This window comes from Manacus candei, unplaced genomic scaffold (assembly GCF_025592945.1).
Source record: "Manacus candei isolate 608988 ecotype Guabito, Panama unplaced genomic scaffold, ASM2559294v1 h1tg000014l, whole genome shotgun sequence".
Lineage (NCBI taxonomy): Eukaryota > Metazoa > Chordata > Aves > Passeriformes > Pipridae > Manacus > Manacus candei.
In genome coordinates this window covers 30,651,578-30,664,815 of record NW_026138062.1, presented here as the reverse complement: position 1 = coordinate 30,664,815, position 13,238 = coordinate 30,651,578, and the positions used below count along the sequence as shown (strand labels likewise).

At 37.7% G+C, this 13,238-nt stretch overlaps 1 protein-coding gene across 5 annotated transcripts in view; it reads right to left on the bottom strand.

Moving 5' to 3' along the window:
- The window catches only part of DCLK1 (doublecortin like kinase 1), a 283,428-nt gene that overhangs the window by 18,801 nt on the left and 251,389 nt on the right, over positions 1-13,238 (bottom strand). For all 5 annotated transcript variants that reach the window (XM_051778879.1, XM_051778880.1, XM_051778881.1 and 2 more), the window contains 3 exons: positions 13,010-13,106; positions 11,663-11,743; positions 4,424-4,537 (listed from right to left, as the gene is read on the bottom strand). In XM_051778879.1, coding sequence (XP_051634839.1) covers positions 4,424-4,537; positions 11,663-11,743; positions 13,010-13,106 — 292 coding nt within the window. The remainder of the gene's footprint in view (positions 1-4,423; positions 4,538-11,662; positions 11,744-13,009; positions 13,107-13,238) is intronic.

Sequence of the window (13,238 nt, the reverse complement as noted above, 5' to 3'; positions counted from 1 at the left end):
TAGAGTTAAATTTGTGTTTGCTTAATTACACTGGTCTGCTATTGCCATCTACTGGCTTCCTTGTATGCTGCACATAAAACACACAAAAGGGATGTTTTTCTAAAAAGCGGATTAAAAATATTGCCCTAAAATTGAATAGCTAAAAAAATAATACAGAGAAAATGGCGAGAGTCACTTCCTAACACGAGTTTGAAAAATTTTGGCAGTGTGGAAATTCTACCATGAGAAACCCGGCTGTGGACAATGATCCCAGGAAAACACAGATAATAGATGGGAAGGGATAGTTGAGACACAGGTTCATCTTTAAGGCAAGCAAAACTTACAAGCTGAATTTGGCTTCTCTTCCACACCACCCAAGAAATCCCATGGCTAAAAATACCACTTGGCATTTGTAATTTTTTTTAAAAATTGGTAGAATGCAGGGCAATGACCCACCCACTGCCTTCCCGTTGCCAGGGCCCTGAACCCAGGACCCTGTAAGCAACAGAGAGCTGCACCAACTTTCTGAGCAGCTTTTCTCCTTAGCTGTTCTACTCAATTTCTCTACTTCTCCAGACAGAGATGCATTACCAAGACAGAGAGACCTCATCCAACCTTAACAGCAGAATAACATTAGTCTTTTCCTCTGTCTTAACACTGGCAAAAGTACAAGCACAAAAGTGATGACATACAGGCAGAGCTTTAACACTTCAGACAAGGACACATATTAAACGATGCTTGGTTCATACAAGGAATTACAGCACACCTCTGTGTTGCAGAATCATTCTTTAAAAGTGATTTGGGCTCCTAGTTACTCTAGGCACTGTCACTAAACCCAGAGGATACAACCATAGGGTATTGTTTCATGGCCACAGTAAAAAAAAAATGGGGTTGCCATCCTTGGAGAATTGAAGGGAAAAAAAATCTACCCTCAAATTTCAAAAAGACTAGTTAGTAGAAGTCCAGTTTTACATTTTTATCTGCAGTATGTTTTATAAACACTGTCACAGAACTACAAAATACTGCTCCTATTGAAAAGCTGTATGAGAAACATGATCCTGCAAATATTTTGGCATATGCTTAACAGTAATGTGGCCATTCTGACACAGACTGAGGGGCACTAGCCCAGCCTCTGTCTCCCACAGAGACTGGTAGTAAATGCCTGTGACAAGAATTTAAGAACAGAGCAAGTAAAGTGATATTTCTCCTACATATTCTCTCATCAGCAAACAGTGTTTTTTAGGGATTTGCTAATTCTCTTGCTGTTTTAAAAACTATTTCTCCAATTAAAATTTTGCTGGCAAAGCTATGTTTGTTCAAGGGAATTTTTTCCCAACTGACAGTTATGCTGACAGAACTTCTAATGATGTATTATTGTATCAACAGAAAACTCTCTTTGCCTGTAGAGTTAATTTTGTTTCAGAAATCATACTGCTACATCAGCAAAGCAACTACTTTGCTAGGCATGCTCAACATGTTCATTACGGTAGTTTGTCCAAACCGACAAATCCTTCCAAATGTGGACAAACTTGAAGTCTGGACACATGCATGAGAAGTAGGATGTCTCTGCCTTGAAATGTCAGAGACAACTTTTACTGAGGATTACAGCATCAATAAGGCAGATATAAGTCTGAACCAAAGGAGTCAATGGAATTTGAACATTTCTGAAGGAAGCAGTAGCCACAGTCAGTGTATGTAAAACACATGTGGCTTCAAACTTCCTCCCAATCAAGCTGACCACGAACACATCTTTAGGAATTTAATTTTCATATTATAGTTTTAATTGGTGCATATGATAAATACTCCTTGAGATCTTTGAGGTGTGTTATATCTTACCATCGGAGAAAACAGGCATATAATACCATATCATAGCAATGTGAGGACAAATTAAGAACTAAATACCACATATTAGCTATCTCTGTACATAAACAGAATTATAAGATTCAAAGTAATGCTAATATTTATCTTTCATACTATTAAGTAAGCTACAGAAATATATGCACATACTAACACATTTTCACAAACAAAGACACAGATGTGTTATATAATGTATAGAAGGCATCTCTATATATTATATACACAAGCACTCTCTCAAAAAGTTACAGTAAACATACAGGCAGGCACAAAACCCCATTATTTTTATGGAAAATATAGTTAGTGCATGTCTTTACTGCGGAACAATGTTACAACATCTGTACATACTTTGAAAGTTCTAAATCTAGAGCAGTCTTTGTTAATAGGATTTACTTCTGTGATATTTGAGATTGCACAGCTAAAGGAAGATTCTCAAACATAAAACCCTGATGACATGCATATCAAATATAGATTAAATTCGTTTTCAAATGCTGAAACAGCATTTAAATGCATTGCTGTTTTGCTTTTGGCTTTCTTTTACACATTAAATTATTTTGTAGGAAACAAAACTAATTTATTTGTAAAATAAGAATTATCCAGCATTCTAGAACATTACCAAAATACTAAAGAGGTCTATATTTCCCTATCTCTTCCAATTTTTTAGAAAATAATTGACACAAGCTAATCAAACCACTTTCTGAATTACGTAAAAATATTCTAAACATTTCTACTTTATAGGCCAAGTTACAGGATTAATCATGCCGGAGTATGAAGTTTGCTCACAGAGATGATCACTAAAAATATTCTGTTAAATTTCCAAACACTAAAAAATATTTAGAATATAATTAAACATACAATTTTTTTTTCCTGATGTATAATATTTTGCAGTGGAAAGATTCATTACAGTGCCTTTTTCATTACTCAAGTTTTAAACTGTTGCAATCAATTCCTTGGCAAAGCAATTGGGGCGGAGAAAAAAAAGAGAAGGGCAGGGAAATTAAAAATATAAAGGAGGCGAGGGATGGATGAGGACAGAGGCATTATTTCTTGCTTTTAAGCTTTGAAGTCATTAGCATGGAGCATCTGAGCAGTAATTCTCATGGACAAGCGTGCTGGCAGTCCATTTAAAAGGAACACGATTTCAGCTAGTCTATACAGAACATACCTGCAGTTCAGATGAGCAATGGGTATGTGATGTTTTAGTTGTGGGAGAGCTGTTGCAGTATTATTGCTTAAAAATGAAAATAAATAAATGCTGACTATGTTAGCTGATGGCTGAGAAAATCTAGGAAAAGCATGAGGAACAACTTGCTTCCATGTTGAGGACGTTCAGGGTAGGAAAGAGTAAAGAAAAAATATGAGAGGCACAGCTTGAAATTTTAAGCACTTATACCAAGTAACTTTGAGAGAGTATCCATTTTGCTGCACAAACACTTCACACCTGTGAGCCAGATTGCATGTGCTGAGCTGAGTTTACTTCATGCTGATTAAACTCAACACTGGAGGGGCTGAGCTGAGAAACATGAAAGTGGAAACAGTACAAGAAAGTGTACATGTGCAGTCACACCACCTGCAATTTATGGAAGCTGGGAATGAACACTGAGTAATCTGATATGGGAATGGTTACGTTTAACATGTCACTTATTTTTAGTGACTATTTGGAGTGTTCACATTACTATGAGTAATAAAGGAAAGCTTACAGACAGGCAGATGTATCAAAAATGTGAAGGATGTGCATGTTATTATTTAATGGCATTAGTATGAGTAATCTCATCATATGCTGAATATATTCTGTGCCCATGTATATCTAATACACATGTTCATCTGTGAGAAAAAAATAAGAGTTTTATGGTATGTACGCTACACTGAGGATGCCATTGAAACATCAGTAAAGCTTCGTCAAAAGTTTGGTCAAGCTTAGTTTCAGAAGCTCCCGACACGTTCTAACCTAGAATGGCTCGACTGGAATTGCAAGATGAGAGAAGGCAGCAAGGAGCTCCATTAAGTCGTTACGCAATTAAGCACTTCTGCTGAAAGGGAAGCAGCTTCTGTGTGGCACTACAATAAAATGCTGCTGCTCAGCTAAATCTGAAGTGGCTAGACTCATGAAACATGAAGGCAGCAGTGAGGCATCATGGCTCCCTTTCATGTCTTCAAAGAGGAGAAGTTTAGGCCACCATATAGATTTTCAGTCAAAATTTTGGAACAATTTCCATTTTAAAGTGGGGTTGCCCTTCTGCTACAAACCTCTGCGTGGCCTCAATCCATATGATGAGTATGCTGCCAATTAAAATGTCCTGATCCCATAGTTCAAACTGTCAAATCTACATTGGAGTTAAGTCCACTGATCCTCTGGTAAAATGTGGAACTGTGTGTACAGTTATATATCCTAGGGCTGTTCAATAACAATGTGACTCACAAGCAGAATCAAGGGAAAAGTTGTGCAGAATACCAGTCTATGCTTATATTAATTAAATGCTAGAATTATCTAAAGATTAATCCTCTCTGTTTTTCTTTGGTGGAATGTCCTAAACACATACTGTCTGATGGGCACATAGATGTGTTTCAGCTGTGTAATTCAGATGCTTACTGCTATGACAGAAACTCCAGCTGCTGTGCTGTTCGGCTTAGGGCCTGTGTTGAAATGCTTCTTTATCTTCCCAGCTACTGAGAGCTGATGTTCATTCTCTGGAAGGCCATCATCCTAGAGAGAAATAAAGCAAAATAAAACTTCAGAGAGAAAAGGCGAAAGCAGAGAATTGCAGGGTGATTCTGATAGCACCTGTCAATACAGAAAAGTTTACAAAAAGTTTCTATTAAAATATGGGTCAATCATTGCCTTCACCAATATATCTAAGGTACATATAAGATGAACATATTATGGAATGAACCAGTCTCTCTCTTCTTCTTTACTCAATCTTTTCTTCTCAAATTTTAGGTAATGTGAATTAATAATAATTGTTAAACATCTTATTTTTATTTTTACCATGCCTTAAACACCACTGCCTAGTTGTTTTTAGGTCCATTAATATTTCAAAGCATAAACTCAGATAAACTCAGACCTGTTTATGATTCTGTTTACTCATCATATAAATTTAACGATAATGACCTCAAAAGTAAAAAGTATCCAAGAGATTAGAATAACAAAAGGTCCTATTTTGGCAGGATGAAGGAAAGGATCTTCCAAAATTCTGAGAGACACCTATAAGCTCCTTGTATAATTGTTAATGTTCCATACTCAGGGACTACGGAGTTGGGTGAAAGATGCGGCCACAATTTGGTGAGTCCCACAGTGAGGAAACCCAGATAAGATGGGAGCTGAGACATGCCCTGGCTGAGAACCTCGGAGTGGGTGAGGAGGAGACCTGACCAACTCCAGGATGCATTGTAGCACGTCTGCAGGCCAGGCCAGGTCAGGTCAGGCGTGAGCTCATGGCTTGTGGTGGCATTCCCACAGATCATGACAGTACTGTACTAAAATCCTCGCTAACCAGAACTACCTCCACAAATCAAATCTCCAACTGACTGATAACAAGAGACTGCAATTCCTTACCCCAGTCCCAAGGCAAAGAAGCCTGGGATGCTGTGGGGAAAGGTACATGAATGCAGAGGTACAGATTGCCTGGGAAAGCAGAGAAGGGCTGGAGCCAGCTATGGGTGGCCTCTTCCTCCATGCCAAAATGTCTGTGTTCTCAACTTGAGCTAACCTGAGGTAAAAGTAGGCACACAAATGCATGGCTAAGTAGAAGCAGACACATGTTCTGCTGTGGCACACAGCAAGTGAGCCAGCTCTCCAGCCCAGACACCATGCAGCTGGTCTGGGACATGCCTCCTTCCAGCTGAGACATCCCACTTTGCAGAGAAAACCTGGATATCTGCACCTAGGCACACCAGTAACCTCCATGCTGAGACAAAACCATAGCAGAGACAAGGGAGTTTGCAGTTTTGTGCAAGTCCTCAGGTTGGATTCAAGCCCAAGAAAAGGGGAGTTTTTTTAGAAATTGTAAAAAAGATCCTTATGCCTGAAAAATGTGTAAAAAGCCACTGCTCGGTGAGACTTCCCCACTAGCAGAATATGCAGGATTACAGGCAACAATATGCAGAATAGGTGGAATAGGGAGATAAACACGCAGGATATCAGGTCACTGGCCACACATCATGGTCATCCCAAGCTAGTACTGCATGGTATATGTGGTTGACAACAGTTGAAAAAGTTCTTAAACTCCACTTAAGCAAAATCATAGCAGAATACAGGCAAACAAGAGACAAGATCAGAATGGAGAGAGATGACAGACACTTCTTTTTCTGACTTCACAGCAATTCTGAGTGCACTTAAAGACTTACAGAGCTGCTGCAGTAAATCATGAGTTCAGTGAGCCTATGGGAATTTTAGGGAGGTTGGTAGGGTTTGTTATTTATTTAGCTTGGGGAGTTTGTGTTTAGAGATCCCTTACTCACCCCTTTAAAAAAAAAGTCTCAGCTGGCAAAATATAGTCAAGTGCACACAGCTGCAAAACACAAAAACCAAAACAATACGACCCAGTAGCTGATTATTGTCTAGCACCAGGGAGTCTTGGCTTGGTAGTATATGACCCCTAAAAATAACCTACTTTCCATTGACCTTGCCTTTCCCAGAAGAAAGCTAAAGCGAATTTCTCTTCAATAAAGGAGGAAGAAAAAATAAAATCGTTCTCTTGGCTTTCTTGACATGAAAGACTGCCAAGCATTCATGTCATCTTGTCAAAAGACTAAACTACGGAGAAGACAATAGTCATATTTTATTGGTGAAGCACTACACCCTCACTTTTGGTGGTAGCATGCCACAGACACATAGTTTGGGCTCCAGCTTTTAGACGAAATATTTCACAGCTCAATTTAAGATGTAGCATGGGGATATATTGGAATTCCTCTATCATTATTAAATTTTTATTACTACTGTTGGTACCACCTGACATTTAGTAGTTATCATTTTTTTATTCAAGTGTGCTTTATAAACAAGTCAGTATATATTAAGCTGGCTCCTGGAATCACTTCAGTCAAAAATAAAATAGATAGCTATTGAGGGTGAGAGATGACAGCTATTTAACTAAATATAAAACAAGCTGCTCTGCATTTTTAAAAGACAAGAAGTAAAAAAAAAAACAAACCAGAATCAAAAACATCATATTGACCAGAGTCAGCAGGGTAAGCTGTAGAATTGGAGAATAGGGTAAACATTGCTGACAGGAATTTCATTGGGTTGCTGTAATGGGAAGGATGTCAGACCCCAAAGAGGTTAACTGTTCCTTTCCTCTATTTTCAAGATTTTGCTTTTTTCAGTGGGTTAGGACCACAGAATTTCATCTCAGATTTAGCAGTAATCACAAGATCTTTTAAAGACAACTAGTGATTTTTGGTGCTCAATCTGGGAACTTTAGGGGGTCAAGAGCTTCAGAAAACATTGACTGCTGATGCTCTGAATGAAGAGCTCTCCTGTGCATGACTCAGAAACGGAACAGTCAAAATCCACTGAGTGTTTGAAAACTCTGATCCAGAATTTGAGTTTTCACATGGACAATCTAAACTGCTTGGAATGTTAAAATACTTCTGGTTTTTGTGTTATTGGTTTTTGTTGTTGCTTTTTGGTTTTTTGGTTTTTTTAATCAGCCTCCACAAAATACCTTTCATAGTCTATTTGAAAGAAATCAAAATAATATTAAAAAAAAAAGAGGCATATTGTCTTGGAGTCATTCTAGTAATTAATAAAAACTGGTTTCATACTTGCATTGTTCTCTGTGGCAGGAGACATTGCCACTCAAAGGAAAAAGAGGCGTTAAAAAAATGTAATGAAGTTCAGGATTCCCAGACTCCTACTGCCCTGAAGCACTTATATCCATTTCACAAGTTGGTCACAAGACCTTTACTTTCCAGGTCTAAAATCATCAGATGAATAGATTATTATACAAATAACAGCAGGAAACCAGAGCAAATAGAAGTGCTGGAAAAGCTTTTGAACAGTTTTCTCTAGGGATTACAGGGAAATGTTTCTTTGTGCAGTGTCCTAAGATGTAACCAAAAGTAGTGCAGCTATGAAACAAGAAATGTCTTTTTAAATTAAATTCCTTACAAATATTCAGCTTATTGTTACTTATTGCTTGGTTATTCATTTCTTTTGCACACAAATTTCCAAGGCAAACACAGGGAAGGAAATATGTAAAAGCTCCAGTTTTCCGAATTCTTTTTAGGCTGCTGTGTGCCATCTTTCCTTCTTCAGCAACAACACAGATTTTATGTTGATTATTTTAACAGAGAAGGATTTAGGGAATGCAGTCATGCAGCATTTGCTGCTCAGTGATGTATTAGGAAACAGTTACTACTTATACAACAAAAAAAGAGTAAGTTTGTCCTGTAGCTTGTTTCAGGTTATCAATAACATCAATGTTTAAAATGCCAGATTTCAAGCTTCCAGTCTCTTTTATAATTCTTTGGCTTTGCAGAGACTTTGAGCAGGTAAAGGAAAGAGCTGGGGTCCCCGTGGGGGAAGTATAAACAGATGGATTTGTTTCCAGGTCCAAGTGTACTGCATAGGAGAGATGACTGAATAAACTAAATGAAGGGGGCAAAGAACTGTTGCTGAATTGCATTTAGAATTCAGGATCTCCATCTGTGGCAGTGGCATGTAGCCAACATCTTTTCAGGTTTTGTTTTTTTGAATTGAAAACAGCTGGGATATCACTGACATAGGAACTGCTTTACTGGCCTGACTCTGACCATAACAAGTTTTGCAGTTTCCAAGAGGATTCCAGTTATTTTTATAGCAAAAACTGAAACTAAAATGAGAGTTTGCTCCTACTGAAACTGTCAAAGCACATTCCAGGAATCTCAGCAATTTACCAAGTAATCACATAGTAAGCAGCTATAAAGTGGAATGGTTATTTACAATCTACAAAATGGTTTTATACAGTGTAAGCAGTTACAACACTTCTATCAAAGGTTTGATCAAAGAGAGAAAATGTTTCTTAAAATTGTTGAAGAAAACACATGCCTACTTTTCAAGCCAGCTGTTTTATCTAGTATTTTAGCTGCAGATTTAACACTCTATGAATAGGTTCAAAACTGACATAAGAAAACTTTTGTGGTAAACTCTATCCCAGCTGAAACTAGGACAGAAAGGGAAAGTAAAGTCCAGCATTTGATGCCATGAAAAAATATTTAAGCAGGTTACCTGTGAAAATGGAATGTAGGTGAAAATTCCCCATATCTTCTCAGAAAGCCAGCATGCAGATAATTGCTCAGGTAATTACAACATATGGATTGCAGAACCTTTTGTAAAAAGTGATTAGTATATTAATTCCCTGTCCTGAAGCTCAGAAATTGAGATAGAGGGAGGCTATGTGGCAGACTTGCACCTGATCAAACAAGTGATGGCATGGGGATGCATAGCTGGATCTAACACCAGTGTACCATTCTGCCTCGGTGCACCATCAGGCTGACCCTGCTAGGCTATCTTCTAGTGTGTCTGCTAGGCTAGACACACTTCAAGGAAATGCCTTTTTTCATGTAATCATTTAAGCACCTGTTTCAACTCAGCCATGTTCTTATTTCTCCTAATGTGAATTAGGATTATAGTGCCATCTAGTTAATTTTATGCCTGATACTAAGTGCTTCCATGTGTGATGCCTTGAAATAGGAGCAATGTTTGGAAAATGTTCAAGCACTTTTCTGAACTGGTCCCAGCACTGTTTTTTTGTCTTTCAGAAAAAATATCTGGAAGACACATACGAGAATTCAAAAGCAGTTTTGATCTTCATTATGAACTATCTTTAGTGTATTGCTGAAGACAAAATGCTGATTCGTCTCAGTTGCTAAAAGCAGCAGTTGGGCAGAAAAGAAGGAATTACAGAAAGGTCATGGAATATTTGTTTCACTTACTTACAGATTACACTTCTACAGGTTTGATTGCAGAGAATTATTACCATCATAAAATTACGAGAAGTTCAGCAGAGCTAGATCAAAGATGAATGGAATACTGTATGTTGTTTCTGACAGTGCATTGTTGTCACTGTTAAGAAGTAGTACCTTTAACAAAGACAAGTAGATCTTTAACTTTCCCTGTATATACTCTAATTCCTGCCAACCAAGTACTTAAGAACTTTGTGAGCCAAGACTTATATCCAGACCACTATATTTAATAGGCTCCAACGGGCTCATCCTCCAAAAATTTATTAAATTCCCTTTTGAATCCATTTATACTTGTCCTCTACAGCACCTTCTGGCAAAGGGTTCCACGTGTTAACTTGTTGCACAGAAAACCAGGAATTTGCCAAGGTTTTGTTAGCAGAGCTCTAGAGTGTTAAAAGGCTTTGGTCCCCGTCCCCTCTCCCCTCCCATCCTCATCAGCAGGTACTACTGAGGGCAGAGAGCAGATCCTTATGTCACTTGCACACCATCACCATCAGGTTACCAACAAAGAGCTGCACTCTTTTTTTAATATATTGTGCTAAAATGGCTTCCTAAAACACACCATGGTGTAACTGAATTAAAAAAAAAAAAAGCATCTGGGAGTAGCATTAATATTTCAAATATATTTTTCAGAAAAAGGTGAAGATAAGTGACCACATCCTTAAATGGTGTAAACAGGTGATATTTCAGTAATCTCAGCAGCAGTGTGCTGATGAGTGTGCTGACACTTCGGGTGACCTGGCCTCTCTGTGGCTTCTGGTCAGTCAGTTCCATCTCTTCCCCTGCAGAACTCCAGAAATCTCCACCCATCTTCCTCCCATGGGGACACAGAGACACCTCAATCACCAAAAGGCATCATAAACTGTGACAGAACACTGTGTTTCAAGGACAGTCCCTGGCATCAAGGAAAATTAGTATTTCAGGTGCTTGAATGTCACCTTAAAAATGAAAAGATTTTCATCAGATGTTTTCCTGTACTTTTTGTACATCATAGAAGTCCTCTGCATGATAAAAGCATTTACAGTTTTAAAAAAAAAGGTTTGGGCAATAAGGAAGCCTCCAAGTCTAAAACATATACTTGGTAAATGCTTAACTGATCACCACTACTGTGGATGACATGGTGGACATTTTCATAAAAAAAGATTAACATCTGAGGTTACTGTATATTTGAATTTTCAGAACAGCGTTTTACTGGGAAAGGGATTTTGGATAGAGCAGCTGAGGGACCAAATTGTATTCCAGCGAGGAATGCACACTCAAGCTTGCGACAAACAAAACAAAGCATTATTTCTTCTTCCTTCAATTTTTTTTCTCTGTTCATCCCAATTGTGTTTCTTTTCTCAGTTGTCCCTTCTGAATTTGAATATAGACTGTCCCATATTTTTATTGCTTGTCATCCAAATATTTTAAGACATGTTAAATAGTCTGAAATAATTAACAAATATTAATTATCATCAGAAGCTAAATATGATTCTAAAGGTTTCCTTGTTTCATTCTGGATCAAGTAGCTTAATACTATGAACTACATTGCAGTAACTCTTAATCATGACTGTGAGATTTTTGAGTCCATCTGATTTTAGGAGAACAAAATGTGTCACTGAAGCTTCAAGCTGATTTTTAGACATATAAATTTATCAAATGTCATTGAAATTTGTTGAAAATCTGGCTCAAAATATTTAGAGAAAATGTAGCTGGGCATGCATATAATAGTGTAAACTCCAAGGTACATGTCATACACTAAATAAGCATGTAACCCAGCTTATTTCCAGTTAAATCTGTGGCATTTTTAGAATGTGCTGGCTTTCAAAAGGGCATAGCAGGGACTTGACAGGAAAGAGCTAAAAGATGCCAAATTGCAAGAAGCATCTCCAAGTCTGAAAATACTTACATTAACCCATGGATGCTCAAGAACTTGCAAGGCTGAGAACCGCAGATCTACATCTACTTGAAGCATCATTGTGATAAGTTCCTGAGAAATGGAACACCGGGTCAAAATTAGAGAACACTTTTAAAGAACAAATCAACACTCACTAAAGAGCTCTTTAACTGATTTTGTAGGAGTGCTCAAAGGGAGAGTGAACTACCAACTACAGAAATATATTATTTAAAAATAGAACAACTATGAACTGCTGAACATCCAGATGAACTTTTAAATCAATATCTATCTGTACCTTGAAAAGCTAGAAGACATTTCTGAGTTACAGTTCTGAAGCCACTGTTTAACAGAAAAGCACTTAATACATAATGTGCAAAACAGATGGTTGCATGAAATTAGGTTAGTATGTAAATAAACATATATATAATTCCACCACTGAGTGGAGTGCATGGCAAAAACAGGATGGCAACATGGCAGCAAATAAAGGTGTATCAACAAAGACCAAAGCTAGTAATTCTTAGTGACAAAGATAAGTAAAATGGATAGGTTAATGCTTCAAAACAGAAATTTTAGACTGCACTATTTGGAAGAAGGAGCTTCACAGGAAAACACCACTGGCAAAGGACTTGCAGAGTTCCTAATTATGATGCTATGAAATGAAGACTGGTACAACACAATGATGTGGTTTAGAGGACTTCCAACTCTATGACTGTATCTCATTCATTAACCTCACTAGTTAACAGGCTAAAATGCTAGTCCTGATCACCCTCCACATATCTGTAAAAGCAGGACGTATCTGCTTTAGAACACCAAAGGCTACAGTCCAAGAACTGTGACCCAAACAAGTCTGTATTTCATACCATAATACAACAATAAGGTAATGGGGAGGCCTAGTTCTTTGACAGAAAGAAACAACCCATATAACATCTAATGGGATTAATAAGGGAAACCAGCCTCCCCATAATATTATTACATAATATTCAAAAGTTCCAGGTTGGTACTTGGTCCTTCCCATAAGTCCATACAAAGCACAGTCCCAGGGAGCTTTCAAGCTAAGAAGTGTAGGTCAAGCGAAGTTATTTAAATTTTTCTCAATCAGTAAGGGCTACTCATGTTTCTATTGTGTGCAACATCACATAGCGATATCATGTCCTTTCAGAACAGGGTCCATTTCAGAACCACCTGAAGTCTAGCAGACAGTAACCATACAACAACATACTCGGTGACCCCGAGGACTTTATAGGTATAGCAGGAGATGAATGAGACGTCAAATACAGCACTATGAAAGAACAACGGGCATTAGATACTCTCACTGGAAATAATAATGGAGAAGAAAGTATCAGCAACTATAAAACTCACCTTTGCAGAGTCAGAAACATTATCCCAATATGGAGATGGAAAATCCACCTGTCCCATCAAAATCTGATCAAAAAGTACTTCTTGGTCATCTCCACTTCTGTAAGGTAAAAACAAAAGAAAACCAACAACAAAACCCAAAGAAAAAATTATTTCCAGAAATGGTTCCAATAGACTTTTTGAAATAGCTTTTAACTGTTGATCCATTAGTATGTTTATGGAAGCTGTTGAT